The 19,198-nt window shown below is 38.9% G+C and overlaps 1 protein-coding gene across 5 annotated transcripts in view; it reads right to left on the bottom strand.

The window, feature by feature from the left end:
- The window catches only part of POLN (DNA polymerase nu), a 181,332-nt gene that overhangs the window by 109,508 nt on the left and 52,626 nt on the right, over window positions 1–19,198 (bottom strand). For all 5 annotated transcript variants that reach the window (XR_006729414.1, XR_006729413.1, XM_045528184.1 and 2 more), the window contains exon 8: window positions 2,430–2,587. Coding sequence is in view for 3 of the 5 variants with exons in the window: in XM_045528184.1 (XP_045384140.1) it covers window positions 2,430–2,587 (158 nt within the window). In the remaining 2 variants the exon portion in view is untranslated. The remainder of the gene's footprint in view (window positions 1–2,429; window positions 2,588–19,198) is intronic.

The following is a 19,198-nucleotide window of genomic DNA, read 5'->3' on the forward strand; positions in this document are numbered from 1 at the left end:
TAGGCAAACTTGGTGGCAGTACTTATCACCATCTGGGAACTGACATGACTCACAAAATGTTTCCTAGTGAAATCCCATGAAGCTTTTGCTGGCAGATAGTGTGTATGTGGTGGTATCATGAATCACCTCAAGAAGATGAGTTCCAATCTACGGAAAGTACCCCTACTGTGCAAGTGTGAGCTATCCGTAGCTGGACACATTCTCCCAACCTAGAGTTTTTCCTCATTTTACAGATTGAGAAATAGAACCCCAAAGAAACCTAATGTCCAAGGTGCAATGATTAGATGGTGGTAGGGGTGGAGAACATAGGCCTGGCCCCTCTGGATCCCACAGCCCCATTCTCTTGGCTCCACCACCCTGCACCCACACAGGGTTGCTGCCCCATTCCACAACTACTGTCTGTCTCACATTAGGACAGACACACAGAGTCCTTGGGAGATTGACAAACAAGAGTCTGTGCTCGAATGACAAAGAGGGGAGATGGGATGAGATGCAGCCCTTCCACAGGCAGTCTAATTCTCCTTCCCCTGACATGGAGCCCCAGGATCTCCTGTTCAACACCCTACTCTATCAATGACGCCCCTAACTCTAGGCCACTCAGACTCAGTTTTCTACTAAAGGCCTTAGATTAGATTGAGCCCCCAGTGGACTAGTGGCCCACTGCACACAACCTGGCATTGTTTCCTAGTCACTTCTTAGCTATGGCTTTCCTGTGAAACACTGGTTGGGAACACCCAGTAGAGGAGCAGCTCCACGGAAAGTTCTTGGCTATCACCAGACAGAATTCCACATGGCTGCCCACAAACTCCAAGGCTGACCATGTGACTCCCACTTTGAATGGTCCCAGCACAGGGCCAATCCCTTGGCCTAGCCCCTGTGTGACAAGGCTCTGCACATCTCCTCCGGCTCCCACAGTCACCTCTCCTTCTCTTCATGCTGGTCTTGCTGTCTCCCCAAAGGAACCTCGTTCTTTGTGAGTCCTTACCATTCCCACACCACTCCCTCTGCCTGGAACTCTTCCTTTTTCCTGAACAATTCATACCATCTTTTCAGAACAGCAGGGTGTAGATTAATGGCCAGCCTTCCATTCCTTGCCTTCATGCACTGCGTGGCTCTACTACAGACACACGTCTGGCCAATAAGATATAAATGGAATTGTATCTGAGGCTGCCTCTTCTCTGCTTGGAGTGTGGATGAGTTGAACCCTGGCTTCAACTTGGCCTTGGGCAAGGTGCAGGTAGTCAACCTTTCTGCACCTCAATTTTCTCATCTGTAAACTGAGGCTGATAACACTGTGATGGACAATTCCTTCTTCCAATAATATAATACCTCAACTTCTGTTTGGAGAAGTCCCCCTGCCTGACAGCACAGAATCTGGGGAGGCATACTAACCAAGATGCCCTGCCCTCCCCTGGTCGGGGGTAAACGTATGGCACAGGGAGGAAGCGGAAACATTCTCCAAGTGCCAGAACTTTGAATCTTGGACAAAAGTGACCCAGGGAAAGAAACGATCACGGCTTAGCATTGGCACCGTGCCTAGTTGTTCCTGTTCCCTGGATCCCAGGGCCACCTGGCTTCTGTTCTTCCCAAGGCCTAGTTCTGCTTTTCCTCTGATTCTGTGAGCTATCCCATATCCTTCCTATAAATCTCTTTTTAAATTAAGGGAGAGTGCATTTCTGTTATTTACAATCTCTATTGGCACAGACCTTCACCTCCCAGATGTGGGGAGGAAGTGCATGAAGCAAATGCCCCCAGCTCAATGCCTGGCACATGGCATAGGCTCACATCACCTCCTGCTGTGATCTGAGTCCTAGAGCTCCCCTAGCACTCTGCATATTCTTCCAGAAGTCCTTTTACCACTTAGCTGTTTGCTGAAAACTAAGAAGCCTGAAAAGACTGTGGCCATGCCGCCACTTCCAACAGAGCCCTCTCCTCCAGGGCCTGCTGTGGCCTCTCTCTGGGCTCCATGCACAGTTCAGACAGTGCTTCCTGACAATCAGGGACCGCTCCAGCAGGGGAAGCCCTGGAGAGATGCATTGAAACAGTCCCTCGTTCTCCCCACATGGACTGAGCAGTGGCTGTCCCAGGATCTCGGCATGGTGGCCACATTATTAGCATCAAGGATTTGTGAATGAGCAACTCTCTGCTCAGGGAGCAGGCAACTTTGGCCCCAGAAAGTCTATTTAGAAGAATCACACTGTGAACGGGATTTCCCAGGAACAAGTTTCATAGAAGAATGGAAATTACTCATTCTTATTCAATATCTTCTACCAGAAACACCAGGATCAAGAATATTTGTGCTGAATAAGTGAAAATGAATATTGGAAGTGTTCTTTTTACTATTAGACTACCTATAAAGTAGGAAAAGTTTCTAGAAAAACATTAGGATTGTATTAAGGTTGATAAAACCTTATCTTAAAACAACTCACCACTATATTTCTTGAGGAATTTCCATATGTGCTGCCCACTTTAACTGTAATGGATTTTTCAAAGTATTTTGCCACTAAATCTTCAAAAGAGGGTGTGGCATCACTAGGATCTATAAGCCAAGCAGCAATTCTGGGATCTAGCCCTACAAAATCAGCAACTGAAGAGAAAAGGTTCATTTAGTCATCCCAAGAAAAGACAATAATTATCATTTTTCCTGCTTTGACAAGGTTCTTAAGGTTCAAATGCATAATAATAATATTAGCATCCCCTCAGATTACAGAAGCCAGGCCAAAGTGACTCTCCATCATTCTCAAGAATTTTAAACCTCTAATGAACTGGCCTCAACAAACCCAGGTCCCACATGGCCCATCTCCATGGGCATCACGTTAAAGAAGCAGATCTCACACAGCCAAAAAGAAGTGGGACTCCAAGCTCACGTGGAATTTGGATCTCCCAAAAACTTTTTAGCTTTGTTAAAAGCTATCAGAGTCAACACACTAGACCCCACTTTCCTCTCCCTATCCCTGCTCCTTTCCCCTGGGATTCCTCTCTGCCGAGTCCCCCAACCCAGCCTCTAGCCAGGCTGTCTTCTCTGGCCCTGCATGGTGGTATCAGGAGCCCAGGCCTCCCTGGTAAAAAGAGGAAGGGCAGGAGCTGCCTGAGCACATGTGGGATCCTCATCATTGAATGCTGGGGTGGGTGGGCAGTGTGCGTGCAGCTAAGGTGCTTTGGCATCCACTCTGCAGTGAGACACTATGCAGAGAACACAGGGCCTGGATTTAGAACCCACCATGAGCCTGGGAGGCCACTTTCCCCCTTCAGTGTTAGTTTCCTCAACTGAAAACTGGGGGAAAAGATTACTGTAAATATCTGTGAGATACATGTGAAAGTGCTTTCTACAAAATAAAACTGATATTTGCTAAACAGAAAAATTTTAGTACCAGAGTACTTTAGACATGGATGTTGGGGCTTATAAATTAACAGATAACCTAAATCCTAAAGTGATTTCTTTTTAAGTTAATTTTGAATTGTACCACACAAAAATAAGGCTTTGCCTTTAAATAAAACTATAGTTTTAGATATCACATTAAATATTATATTTTCTGGTGGCTTTAAATTATACTATAATAGGCTAAGAAATTTATATTTACCAAAGCAGCCAGTATTATGACTCTTTCATTTGATGTCCACAAGGCTCTGAGATTGGCAGATTTGAAACTCTGAATGAGGAGGCAATAGTCATCTGGCTGTGGCCATAGGGCAGCAACGTCTGACTGTATGTAACACTGTCTGACCAATAGGACTATTTCATTTCCCTTGCCTTTTCAAAGCTCTAATGTTCTAAAATTAAGGGTTTTTATCAACATATATTTTTGAAAATTCTTGGGTAAAGTCTGGAAGTGCTGGAATGCTCTGGGGAGCTGGTCCCTATAAACTCTTGCAACTGACAAGCTAAAGCTGCCAGGACAAATCCCCATGCTGGGAGAGAAAAAGCCAGTAGTTGAAAAAGAAATGCCAATAAGATCAGATTTTATCAGTCCTTTATCTGATGTGTCGTATGCAAAAACTTTTCCCCATTCTGTAGGTTGTCTGTTTACTCTCATGACTGTTTCTTTGGCTGTGCAGAAGCTTTTTAATTCGATCAGGTCCCATTTATTTATTTTTGCTATTGCTGTGATTGCCTTAGGGGTCTTCTTCATAAATTCTTTGCCTAGGCCAATGTCTGTAAGAGTCTTTCCTACATTTTCTTCTAGAATTCTAATAGTTTCCCACCTAAGGTTTAAGTCTGTTATCCACGTTGATTTGATTTTTGTGAGAGGTGAAAGTTGTGGGTCCTGTTTTAGTCTTCTACATGTGGCTATCCAGTTTTCCCAGCACCATTTATTAAATAAGGAATCTTTTCCCCAGAGTATGTTTTTGTCTGCTTTGTCAAAGATTAGATGGCTATATAAGGATGGTTTTATATTTGGATTTTCTGTTTTGATCCACTGGTCTGTGTCCCTGCACTTGTGCCAATACCAAGCAGTTTTAATAATCATAGACTTGTAGTATAGTTTGAAGTCTGGCAAATTTATACCTCCCATTTTGTTTTTGTTGCTTAAAATTGCTTTTGCTAAACGAGGTCTTCTCTGGTTCCATACAAAGTGTAAAATTATTTTTTCCATATCTGTGAAAAATGATGTTGGTAATTTAATAGGGATTGCACTGAATCTGTAGATAACTTTGGGCAGTATAGACATTTTAACAAGAATCTATTTAGAACTCAGGAAAATCAGTAAGAAAAAAATCGAACAACCCTATCAAAAAGTGGGCAAAGGACATGAATAGAAATTTTTCAAAAGAAGATATAAAAATGGCTAACAAACATATGAAAAAATGTTCAACATCTCTAATCATCAGGGAAATGCAAATCAAAACCACAATGAGATATCACTTAACTCCAGTGAGAATGGCCTGTATCAAAAAGTCCCAAAACAATACATGTTGGCGTGGAGGCGGAGAGACAGGAACACTCATATACTGCTGGTGGGACTGTAAACTAGTGCAATCCCTATGGAAAACAATATGGAGACACCTTAAACAGATTCAAGTAGACCTACCATTCAATCCAGCAATCCCATTATTGGGCATCTACCCAGAAGAACAAAAGTCATTCTATAAAAAAGACACCTGCACCCGAATGTTTATAGCAGCACAATTCACAATTGCAAAGATGTGGAAACAACCCAAATGCTCATCAATTCATGAATGGATTAGCAAAATGTGGTATATATATACCATGGAATATTACTCAACTATAAGAAATAACGGTGATATGGCATCTCTTTGGTTCTCCTGGAGAGAGTTGGAACCCATTCTATTAAGTGAAGTATCCCAAAAATGGAAAAATGAGCATCACATGTACTCACCAGCAAACTGGTTTCCCTGATCATCACCTAAGTGCACATTTGGGAATAACACCAATTGGGTAGCGGACAGAGGTGGGGGCTGGAGGGAAGGGATAGGTATATACCTACTTGATGAGTGCGATGAGCACTGTCTGGGGAATGGACACGCTTGAAGTTCTGACTGGGGGGGATGGGGAGAGGGGATGGGTGCATACCTACGTGATGAGTGCGATGAGCACTGTCTAGGGAATGGACACGCTTGAAGCTCAGACTCGGGGAGATGGGGGGGGCATGGGCAATATATATAACTGAACTTTTGTACCCCCATAATGAGCTGAAATAAAAAATATATATATATGTGATTATAAGAAGTATGGATAGTAAAAAAAAAAAGATGAGATTTTAAATAAGCTAAGAAAAATTAAGAAAATGATACAAAAAAGCTATGAAAACATAAATCAGAATTAGAAACACTTAGAAATTAGGTGACTTAGAAAAAGAAAAATTATACCAAGAAATGACAGCATCCAGGAAAGAAAAAATTGTTTAAAAACTCAGAAATAAAATAAAAACTAAATGGTAAGACCCAAAAGCAAATGAACATAATGGATAATGCCTTAAGTGAAAAAGAAGATAGAAAAGAGAATATTTTCAAAAATCAAAAAGAAATGAGATTGAAAATCGATTCTAGATAAAAAGTGACAAATATGATAAAGTGATAAATGTGAAAGATTCAATATACAAAATCGTTCAAAGAAAAAAAATTAAACTAATACTGTACTAAACACTGTAAGTCAAGATGACTTTAAACTACATGTTAATGGACACATGCATAATCAAGACAGTGTAGTACTGACACAGGACAGATATAGAGGTCAATGGAACAGATTGAGAGTCCAGAAATAAACTCACACATCAATGGTTGATTGATTTTCAACAAAGGTACTAAGAATGAAGTTGGACCCTGTAGTGGGTTGAATTGTGGTCCCCAAAAGATATATATTCACCCAGAACCTCAGAATGGGCTCTCATTTGAAATAAGGGTCTTTGTAGATGTAATTATGTTAAGAATCTTGAGAGGAGATCACCTTGGATTAGGGTGGACCCTAAATCCAATGATGGTGTCCTTATAAGAGACAAAAAAGGAAAAAATGTGTAGAGACACACAGAGGGAAAAGGCTATATGAAGAAGGAGCAGAAATTGGGGTGACATGTCTACAAGTCCAGGAATGCCAAGGATTGTCAACCACCACCAGAAGCTAAGAGAAAGTCATGGAATGGATTCTCCCTCAAAGACTCCAGAAGGAATCAGTCCTGCCAACACCATAATTTGGGCTTCAGGCTTCCAGAACTGTGAGAGAATAAATTTCTGTTGTTTTAAGTTGTGATAATGTGTCACAGCAATCCTAGGAAACTAATACAGACCCCCTACCTTATATCATATGCAAAAATTAACTCAAAACAGATCATAAACCTAACTGTAAGAGCTAAAACTATAAAACTCTTGGAGGAAAAAACCTAAGAGTAAATCTTTGTGTCTTTGGATTAAAAAATGGTTTCTTAGATTTGATACCAAAAACACAAGTGACAAAAGAAAACTTATATAAATTTGATTTCTTTAAAATAAAAAACTTTTGTGCTTCAAAAGACACCATCAAGAGAGCAAAAAGATAACTTGCAGATTAGGAGAAAATATTTGCAAATCACATATCCGACAAAGAACTTATATTAGAATTTATAAATAATTCTCATAACTAAACAACAAAAAGACAAATACCCCTATTTAAAAATGAGCAAAATACATGGATAGATATTTCTCCAAAAATAAACAAATGGACAATAAGCACATGAAAACATGCCCAATATCATTAGTCATCATGGAAATACAAACCAAAACCACAATGAACTCTCACTTCACATCTACTAGGATGACTAAAATGAAAGAGATAGAAAACAATAAATATTGGCAAGAATGTGGAGAATTAGTACTCTATATATTGCTGGTTGGATTATAAAATGGTATAGCTACTTTGGAAATTAGTTTGACAGTTCCTTAAAAAATTAAATATAGAGTTACCACATGACCCAATAATTCTACTTCCAGATATATACCCAAGAAAATTGAAAATAGGCTGAGTGCAGTGGCTTATGCCTGTAATCCTAGCATTTTGGGAGGCTGAGGCAGGAGGATCACTTGAGCCCAGGAATTTGAGACCAGCCTTTGTCTCACTATTGTCTCACTGGTGTGCCTTTGTGCACACCACCACACCTTACAAAAACTAAAAAAATTAGTCAGGTGTGGTGGTGTGCACCTGTAGTCCCAGCTACTTAGGAGGTTGAGGTAGGAGGATCACTTGAGCCCAGGAGATGGAGACTGCAGTGAGCTATGATAACATCACTGCACTCCAGCCTGGGTGACAGAGAGAAACCATGTCTTAAAAAAAAAAACAGAAAATATATGTCCATACAAAAACTTGTATACCAGTGTTCACAGATAGCATTAATCATAATAGCCAAAAAGTGGAAACAACCCAAATGTCCATCAGCTGAAGAATGGATAGACAAATGTGAATACCATTCAGCCATAAAATGGAAAAAATACTGATATATGCTACAAAATGGATGAATCTTTAAAACATTAAGCTAGGCCGGGCGTGGTGGCTCACGCCTATAATCCTAGCACTCTGGGAGGCCGAGGCGGGCGGATTGCTCAAGGTCAGGAGTACCAGCCTGAGCAAGAGCGAGACCCTGTCTCTACTAAAAATGGAAACAAATTATCTGGACAACTAAGAATATATACAGAAAAAATTAACCAGGCATGGTGGCACATGCCTGTAGTCCCAGCTACCTGGGAGGCTGAGGCAGGAGGATTGCTTGAGCCCAGGAGTTTGAGGTTGCTGTGAGTGGGGCTGATGCCACGGCACTCTAGCCTGGGTGACAGAGTGAGACTCTGTCTCAAAAAAAAAAAAAAAAAACCATTAGGCTAACTGAAAAAAGCCAGTCACAAAAGGCCACATATTGCCTGATTCCATTCATATAAAATGTTCAAAATACACAAATCGAGAGAAGGAAATCAGATTAGTGGTTGCCATAGTCTGAGAAATGGGGGAATGTGGAGTAACTGCTAATGAGCATAAGGTTTCTTTTTGGGGTGATAAAAATGTTCTGAAATTGTATAATGGTGATGGATGCACAACTCCATGATTACCCTGAAACACCTGATAGTATACTTTAGAAGAGTGAATTTTATGATATTTAATTATATCTTAATAAGTCTGCTTTTATTTTGGATATACCAAAAAAGCATTTTATTGTTTTTTTCTTTTTAAAAAATTTTAATCTCCAATGTGATACAAAAAGCTGGGTTTTTTTTTTTCTTTTAAGACAGAATCTTGCTCTATTGCCCTGGCTAGAGTGTAGCAGCGTCATCAGTGATCACTGCAGCCTCAAACTCTTGGGCTCAATCAATCCTCCTGCCTCAGCCTCCTAAGTAGCTGGGACTACATACGTACACCATGACTCCTGGCTAATTTTTCTATTTTTAGTAGAGACAGGGTCTTGCTCTAGCTCAGCTGGTCTCAAATTCCTAACCTCAAGTAATCCTCCTGCCTCCCAGGTGCTAGGATTACAGGCATGAGCCACTGTAATGGCTCAGTGAGCTCATGAGCCACTCATGAGCTCGGCCTCATGAGCCCGGCCACAAAAAGCTTTTTTTTGAAGGTTCATACATACCTTGGAAAATTGACTCAGAACAACCAACAATAAGACACAGTCTAGTAAAACAACTAGTTTTTAAAGAAAAAAGGAAAGCAAAACAAACAAAATCCTTTCAGGCAAACAGAACAAGTCACTAATTAGTGACGCTCACAGTTCACTAACCAGATTTTCGCCACACTTTCTGAAAGCATCACTTTATGCCAAAAAAGCAATAGTATTTCATATTTTAGAAAGACAAGGAAAGAGGATTTCAGCCAATGATCTTGTATGGAGCCAAACTGACCTCCAAGTCCAAAGTATATTCTTCAGTGTGTTTGAAAGGAGATACAAACTCATGATCAATGAGGTTAAACAAAAATCTTGTCATCCTGAATAGGAATCAGAAGTATCAGTATGGGCCAGGCGCGGTGGCTCATGCCTGTAATCCTAGCACTCTGGGAGGCCGAGGCGGGTGGATCGCTCAAGGTCAGGAGTTTGAGACCAGCCTGAGCAAGAGTGAGACCCTGTGTCTACTAAAAAATAGAAAGAAATTATCTGGCCAACTAAAAATATATATAGAAAAAAAAAATCAGCCGGGCATGGTGGCACATGCCTGTAGTCCTAGCTACTCGGGAGGCTGAGGCAGTAGGATCGCTTAAGCCCAGGAGTTTGAGGTTGCTGTGAGCTAGGCTGACGCCATGGCACTCACTCTAGCCCGGGCAACAGAGCAAGACTCTGTCTCAAAAAAAAAAAAAAAAAGAAGTATCAGTATGAACTCATGATATAGTTTGTACTTAAAAAGATACAAACTTCCTGGACTGGAAACAAAGGCCAACACAATAGTAATGTACATACCCAGTAACCAAATCCTGATCGCTAAGTGCCATTTTCATTAAAGTAACAGGACTCCTCCGTGAAATGGCTAATTCCAGGTCTAGAGCAGGAAAGGTACAAGATGAGCCTAAACTATCTTGCCATATCATAAATTAAGGAAGATGCCCAGACTACTAGGCTTGTATAACAAGGACTCCTCCCTAACTCATCAAAGTTGGCATGCAATGGAGCAAAACACATGAAATATGTCTAAAGCCATATGTTCATAATGATACTAAAATTAAAAGCCTTTTTGATCACCCTTTGCTTATTCTATGGAACAATTCATTATTTTCAAAACAGGTAAATAAAGAGAAAGAAGCAAGTTTTATCCTCCCACTTCTAAATGAAGTACATTTAGAGTAACCAAATAGATGAGGGGGGATTATTTCTCTTTATGGAAGTATTCTGGCTAATAAATGAAAAGGTATAATAGATTTTAAATATCACCATGTTGCAATTAAAGAACCTAGACAATGACAACCAATAGCTTCTACTTTTACAAAAAAAGATAAACGACCAGATATTATATACTTCCTGGCAAAAGTACACAACAGCAGTGTGAACAAATGTGAACCTGAAAGAGCCAGTCTTTCAAGACGAATCCTGAGTAGACTAACTGGGCCTAAATTTAAAATAAAGTTAAGGAGCCATTTGCTCACTAGAGGCCACATACTCCAAGTTCCCTGAAAACCCACACTGTTTTAACTTTGGGACTTTCAGAGCTCACCTGAACCAACCAATCAGAAATCACCTACCTTGGCCAATCAGGGTTCAGCTGTATCTACCAATCAGAACTCAGCAGCATCAACCAATCAGAACTGAGTTCCAATCCTTCATTTACATGAATGGACCTGATTGGGAACCTGGGTGGGAATCTTTGCAGCAAACCTCCAATTCTCCCTTTGTTCTCTGGAACACACCTTTGTTTTACACTGGAGTCTGTCTCCCAGTTTGTAAACTATTCACTGGAATAAAATCTCCAAATTGCTTTCCAAAGGACTTTTTTTTCACACCACTTATGAAGTAATCTTGCCCTCCCAAAATCTAACCTGAATATGATCAAGTGTCTGGACCTAATTGCCAGTTTAGAAGAAATAGAAGAGAGGGAACATGTTAAACAACAGGAAGGGGATGTGATCTGCAAAATCCAGACTGTGGAAAACCCTATAGGACGAACAACCTGGTTTCTGGTTTCTTCAACAACAAAACAATTGCAAGGAAGAAAAAAAGAAGGAGGGAGAACATATAGATTAAAAAAGGCTTAAGAAATATAATCACACCTATTCTAAGGTATGGGCCTTGTTTCAATCTCCAATCAAATAAATCGTAAAAAATAAGAAACAAAAACAGTTACAGAACAACTGAGGAAGTGCAATCACCTACTATATAGCTAATAATATTAAGAGATTATTGGAGATGAAGTGATATCACCAAAATGGCAGAGTAAAAGTAAGCTGGCTTCACTTCCCCTCCACCCACAGAAAATTCAAACAACACCATTAGAAAGTGGGCAAAGGACATGAACAGAAACTTTGCAAAAGAAGACAGACTAATGGCCAGCAAACATATAAAAAATTGCTCAACATCTCTAATCATCAGGGAAATAAATGCAAATCAAAACCACAATGAGATTTCACTTAACTCCAATGAGAATGGCTTTTATCAAAAAGTCCCAAAACAACAAATGCTGGCATGGATGCAGAGAGATAGGAACACTCTTACACTGCTGGTGGGACTGCAAATTAGTACAACCTCTATGGAAAGTAATATGGAGATATCTCAAAGAACTAAAAATAGAACTACCATTTGATTCAGCAATCCCACTACTAGGCATCTACCCAAAGGAAAAAAAGTAATTTTATAATAAAGGCATCTGCACTCGAATGTTTACAGCAACACAATTCACAATTGCAAAGATGTGGAAACAACCAAAGTGTCCATCAATACATGAGTGGATTACTAAAATGTGGCATATGTATACCATGGAGTACTACTCAGCCATAAAAAACAATGGTGAACTAGCACCTCTTGTATTATCCTGGATGGAGCTACAGCCCATTCTTTGCAATGAAGTATCACAAGAATGAAAAACAAGCACCACATGTACTCACCATCAAATTGGTACTAACTGATTAACACTTAGGTGCACACATGGAAGTAATATTCATCGGATGCCAGGCAGATGGGAAGGAGGTGAAGAGATGGGTAAATTCACAATTAATGGGTGCAGAGTGCACTGTCTGGGGGATGGGCATGCTTGTAGCTCTGGCTTGGGTGGTGCAAAGGCAATATATGTAACCAAAATGTTTGTACCCCCATAATATTCTGAAATTTAAAAATTAAAAAAAAAACAACAACAAATATACAGTGCTGAGATTATCGCCAGCAATATCCCAGAACTCAAATTTAAAGATGAGACAGGGCCGGGCATGGTGGCTCACGCCTGTAATCCTAGCCTTCTGGGAGGCCGAGGTGGGTGGATCGCTCGAGGTCAGGGGTTCGAGACCAGCCTGAGCGAGACCCCGTCTCTACTAAAAAAATAGAAATAAAAATTATCTGGACAACTAAAAATATATATAGAAAAAATTAGCCGGGCATGGTGGCGCATGCCTGTAGTCCCAGCTACTCGGGAGGCTGAGGCAGTAGGATCACTTAAGCCCAGGAGTTTGAAGTTGCTGTGAGCAAGGCTGACGCCACGGCACTCACTCTAGCCTGGGCAACAAAGTGAGACTCTGCTCAAAAAACAAAAAAATAAATAAATAAAAATAAAGATGAGACAATTCCTGGGGCCACAAAGAAGTGAAAAAGCTCCATGCAGAAAGTAAGAGAATCAGACTTTTATATCCATGACACCCTGCCCCCAATCTGCTAGACACCAAGTGTGTGAAAAGTTTCCCCCAACTCATGGTTACTATCTCTCTTTTTTTTCTTTTGACAGAGTCTCGCTCTGTCACCCTGGGTAGAGTACAGTGGCATCATCATAGCTCACTGCAACCTCAACCTCCTGGGCTCAAGCGATCCTCCTGCCTCAGCCTCCCGATTGCTGGGACTATAGGTGTGCACCATCATGCCCAGCTAATTTTTCTATTTTTGGTAGAGATGGGGTCTCACTGTTGCTCTAGCTGGTCTCAAACTCCTGACCCCAAGAAATCCTCCTGCCTCAGCCTCCCAGAATGCTAGGATTACAGGCATGAGCCACTGCACCTGGCCATGATTATTACTCTTGAAAAAGTGAGACCGAGGTGGAGGGCCAGTTTCCCCCTCATCTTGGGCTCCTTGGGCAGGAGACCTATCCCTGCCTCAACCTACAGGAAGCATCATAAGTGCCTGAAGGGAGAAAAACTCCTGATGACAGCTAGAGAAGGGGGTGGGGCAGGACTAGTATCTCTAAACTGGGAAACTCTGTTCTATGTCTTGGACAAAGACACCAAATTAGTGTGGCTGGTCAGTAGCACCACACCGTAGGAGGTATATTCCATGGATCCCCTGGGAATGAATCCCTAGCCAGCTTTCCCACATTGCCAGGGTATACTCCTCCACAGGGATGGGTGGCAGCTCTCTGAAGTTTGCTAGAGCCAAGGCAAACCTGGGCTTGAGGTGTCATCTAGCACCAAAAGAGAGGCAGTAACCTAGCAAAAAAGATATTCAATAGGTATATTGCAATGAAATCTCTAAGCAAATATATCCAATAAAAACCAAAACAAGCCAGATATAAAAGACTGGAATAAAGAACAAGAAACAAAAGCAAACAGGGAACCATGACATTCCCAAACAGACAAAACAAGGAGCCGATGACTGACTTTAATGAGATGGTGATAGGTGAGGTCTCTGATCAAGAATTCAAAATAACATTTTCAAGGAATTTCAGTGATCTCCAAAATAACACAGAAAACAAATTCAGAATCTTTTTTTTTTCCTTAGACAGGGTCTCACTCTGTCACCCAGGCTGGAGTACAGTGGTACAATCAGAGCTCACTGTAGCCTCAAACTCCTGAGTCCAAGCAATCCTCCTGCCTCAGCCTCCTGAGTAGCTGGGATTACAGGCATGTACCACAACACTTGGCTAATATTTTTTAAAATTTTTCATAAAGACAAAATCTTGCTATGTTGTTCAGGTTGGTCTTGGACTCCTGCCTTCAAGTGGATCCTCCCGCCTTGGCCTCCCAAAGCACTAGGATTATAGGCATAAGCCACTGTACCTACCTGAAACTCAGAAATTTATCAGAGAAATTTAACAGAGATTAAAATAATTTTAAAAATCAAAAAGAAATCTGGAACTGAGAAATATATCTGCTGAATTCAAAAATCCACTAGAGGCTCTCAAGAGCAGACTAGATCAAGCAGAGGAAAGTATCAATGAGCTTGAATATAAGCTATTGGAAAATATACAGTCAGAGGAGAAAAAAGAAAATAGAATGAAAATGAATGAAGAATGCCTACAAGATATAGAAAATGACCTCAAAAGGGCAAATCTAAGAATTATTCTGTTCAAGAGGGAGCTGAGCAAGAGCAAAGGGTATAAAGCTTATTCAAAGCAATAATACAAAACTTGCCAAAAAACTTAAGATATAAATAATCAGGTACAGAAAGGTCAGAGGTCACAAAATAGATTAAACCCAAATAAAACTACCCCAAGCTGTATAATAAACTCTCAAAAGTCAAGGATAAAGAGAGGATCCTAAAAATCAACAAGAGAAAAGAAGCAAATAACACGTATAGGAGCTCCAATTCATCCAGTAATAGACTTCTCAACAGAAACCATATAGGCCGGAAGGGAGTAGGATGACATATTCAAAGTGCCGTGGAGAAAGAAAACCCTGCCAATCAAGAATTCTGTACCAGTAAAGCCATCCCTCAAACATGAAAGAGGAATAAAGCCTAAAACAAAGCTGAGGAAATGCATTACCATCAGGTCCATCTCATAAAAATGCTAAAGGTGACTCATAAGTATATATGAAAACAAACAAAAATGCTAAAGAGATTCGTCAATCTGAAAGAAAAAAAAACACTAATGTACAAAAAGAAAACGTTTGAAGATATAAAACCCACTGGTAAAAGTAAGTGCACAGACAAACTCAGAATACTCTAACATTGTAATTGTGGCATGCAATCCATTCATAACTCTAGAATGAAGACTAAAAGATGAATCTATCAAAAATAATAATAGTTATAGCAAGCTGTTAAGAGATAGGCAATATAAAAATACATAAATTGAGGCCAAGAAAAGTCAAAATGTGGAGGGGATGGAGTTAAAATGTAGAGTTTTTTAGTTTTTCCTTTGTCTTTTATTTTTTTGTGATCAAAGATACATTGTCATCTGTTTAAAATAATCTGTTATAACTACAAGATTTTTTTTGTAAGCTTCACAGTAACCACAAAGCAAAAACTGATGATAAATACACTAAAAATAAAAAGCAACAAATTAGAACATATTATCAGAGAGAATCACTTAACCACAATGGAATACAGGAAAAAAAGAAGAAAGGAAGAGAGGAGTTACAAAACAATCAAAAGACAAGTAACAAAATGGCAGTAGCAAGTCCTTACATATCAATAATAATATTGAATGTAAATGGACTAAATTCTCCAATTTAACACATTAATTGCCATGTGAGTTGTATTTAATTCATGCTAGTTTTGAGCCTGGGGCTTCATGAAGTATATGTAATTCACATGTCTCTTTACCTTGGGAGCTGCATGTGCACAGGCAACTCACACTGCCATGCTATAGCATACATGTTACATGATGGGTGGCCCCCTGGGCAAAACCCTGCAGTTGGTTTGTGAAAATCTTACTTGTTGATGTTCTTATTGTTACAATTAATATTGACAATTTAATTGCATATAACACATACACACAGAAAACAATAAAAAACCACAATTTTTTTCATTAAATTAAAAAGAATCATTTTGTTTTTGAAGTTTTTATTCTGTTTTCATAATAAAACACTGTGGTCCCAAGGAAAAAATTTTTGTTCCAGTGTGGCAGTCAATGTGTTAAAGATATGGAGTGACTGAATGGATAAAGAAATAAGACCTAACTATATGATGCTTATGAGAAACCCACTTAACCTATAAAGACACATATAGACTAAAAGTAAAGGGATAGAAAAGGTTCCATACAAAGAGAAACCAAAAAAGAGCAGGAGTAGATATACTTATATCAGATAAAGTAGACAACAAGGCAAAGACTATAAAAAGATCCAAAGAAAGTCACTACATAATGATAAAGGGGTCAATCCAGCAAGAGGATGTAACAATTATAAACATCTATGCAACCAACACAGGACCATTCAAGTACATAAAGCAAACATTAATGGATCTAAAGGAAGAGACAGACTGTAATACTGTAATAGTAGGGGACTTCAATACCCCACTCTCAGTAATGAACAGGTCATCTACATAGAAAATCAACAAAGAAATATTGGAGTTAAACTACACATTAGACCAAATGGGCCTAACTAACATTTATAGAACATTTCACCCAATTGCAGCAGGATACACATTTTACTCACCAGAATATGAAACATTCTTTAGAATAGACCATAAGTTAGATCACAAAACACATCTCAACAAATTCAAAAGAGTCAAAATCATAACAAGCATCTTTTCTGACTACAGTGGAACAAAACTAGAAATCAAAAACAAAAGGAACCTCGGAAACTACACAAATGCATGGAAATTAAACAAAATGCTCCTGAACAATCAATGGGTCAGTGAGGAAATTAAGAAGTAAATTTTAAAATTTCCTGAAACAAATGAAAATAGAAATATGACATACCAAAACCTATGGGATACAGCAAAAGCAGCACTAAGAAGGAATTTTATAGCAATAAATACCTATGTCAAAAAAGTAGAAAGACTTTAAATTAACAACCTAACAATGTACCCCAAGGAATTAGAAAAGCAAGACCAACCCAAGACCAAATATGATAGAAGGGAAGGTATAATAAATATCAGAACAGAAATAAATAAAATTGAGACAAAAATATAAAAGATCAATGATATGAAAAGTTTAAAAAAAAACTGAAAAAAAAATAGACAAACAAAATTGGCCAGGCATGGTGGCTCATATCTGTAATCCCAGCACTTTAGGAGGCAGAGAAGGGAGGAGCACTTGAGGCCAGGAGTTCGAGAACAGCCTGGGCAACACAGTGAGATCACTACTCTATAAAAAATAAGAAAAATTTGCTGGGCATGGTGGCATACACCTATAGTCCCAGCTACTCAGGAGGTTGAGGTGGAAGGATTGCTTGAGCCTAGGAGTTCAAGGTTGCAGTAAGCTAATGATCACACCACTGTATTCCAGCTGGGGCAAGAGAGCAAGCCTCTTTCTCCTAAATAAATAAATGGTAAACAAAATTGACAAAGCTTTAGCTAGACTAAGAAAAAAAGACAGAAGACCCAAATAAATAAAAGCAGAAATGAAAAAGGAGACATGACAAGTGATACCACAAAAATACAAACAATCATTAGAAACTGTTAAGAACAACTATATGCCAACGAATTGGAAAACCTAGAAGAAATGGATAAATTCCTGGACATATATAACTTACCAAGATTGAATCCTGAAGAAATAGAAAAGCTGAACAAATCAATGAGTAACAAGATTGAAGCCATAATAAAAAGTCTTCCATCAAAGAAAAGCCGAAGATCTGATATGGCTTCACTGCTGAATTCTACCAAACATTTAAAGAACTAACACCAATTCTACTCAAACTCTTTAAAAAAAAAAAAGTCAAAGAAAAGGAAGTACTTCCAAACTCGTTCTACAAGGCCAGCATTACCCTAATACCAAAACTGAACAAGGAACAACAAAAAGAAAAAACTACAAGCCAATATCCCTAATGGATGTAGATGCAAAAATCCTCAAGAAAATACTAGTAAACTGAATTTAACAACTCATTGAGAAGATCATTCACCATGATCAAGTAGAATTCAACCTGCAGATGCAAAGATGGTTCAACATATACAAATCAATAAACATGATACACCACATTAACAGAACCAAGAAAATCATATGATCATTTCAATGGATGCTGAAAAAGCATGTGGTAACATTCAAAATCCCTTTATGATAAAAACACTCAACAAACTGGGTATAGGAGGAATATACTTTAAAACAAAAAAGGCCATATATGACAAACCCAGAGTTAACATCATACTGAACAGGGAAAAATTAAAAAGCCTTTCCTTTAACATCTGGAACAAGACAAGGATGCCCACTTTTACCACTTTTATTCAACATAATACCGCAAGTCCTGGCCAGAGCAATTGGACAAGAAAAAGAAATAGCATCCAAATTAGAAATAAAGAAATCAAAATATCCATGTTTGCAGATGATATGATCTTATATTTGGAAAACTCTAAAAGCAACACCAAAAAAGTATTAGAACTGATAAACAAAGTCAGGGAAGTTGCAGTATACAAAATCAACATAGCAAAAATCAGTAGCATTTATATACAACAATAGCAAACAATATGGAAAAGAAACCAAGAAAGCAATCTCATTTATAATAGCTACAAAAAGTATAAAATATCTAGGAATAAATTTAGCCAAATAAGTGATAGACCTCTGTAAGAAAAATTATAAAGTTCTGATGAAAGAAACTGAAGAACACACACAAAAAATGGGAAGATATTCCATGCTCATGCATTGGAAGAATTAATATTGTTAAAATGTCAATACTACCTAAAGTGATCAGATTCAATGCAATCCCTATCAAAATACCAATGACATTCTTTACAGAAATAGAAAAAATAATCCTAAAATTTATATGGAACCACAAAAGACCTTGAATAGCCAAAGCAATTCTGAGCAAAAAGAACAAAGCCGGAGGCATCATGCTAGACTTCAAAATATGCTACAAAGCTATTGTAACCAAAACAGCATAGTACTGGCATAAAAACAGATACATAGACCAATGGAACAGAATAGAGAACCCAGAAATAAATCCATGCATTTACAGTCAACTCATTTTCAACAAGGGTGCCAAGAACATACATTGGGGAAAGGACAGTCTCTTCAATAAATGGTGCTAGGAAAACTGGATAAACAGGCCAATAAGCATATGAAAAGATACTCAACATCATTAATCAGCAGAGAAATGCAGATTGAAACCACAGTATCATCTTATACCAATCAGAATGATACTATTAAAAAGACAAAAAATAACAGATGTTAGTGAGGATACAGAGAAAAGGGAACTCTTAAAACTGTTGGTTGGAATGTAAATTAGTGCAACCTCTGTGGAAAACAGTATGGAGATTTCTCAAAGAACTAAAAATAGAACTACCATACGACCCAG

Source organism: Lemur catta, chromosome 17 (assembly GCF_020740605.2).
Source record: "Lemur catta isolate mLemCat1 chromosome 17, mLemCat1.pri, whole genome shotgun sequence".
In the NCBI taxonomy this organism is placed as follows: Eukaryota; Metazoa; Chordata; class Mammalia; order Primates; family Lemuridae; genus Lemur; species Lemur catta.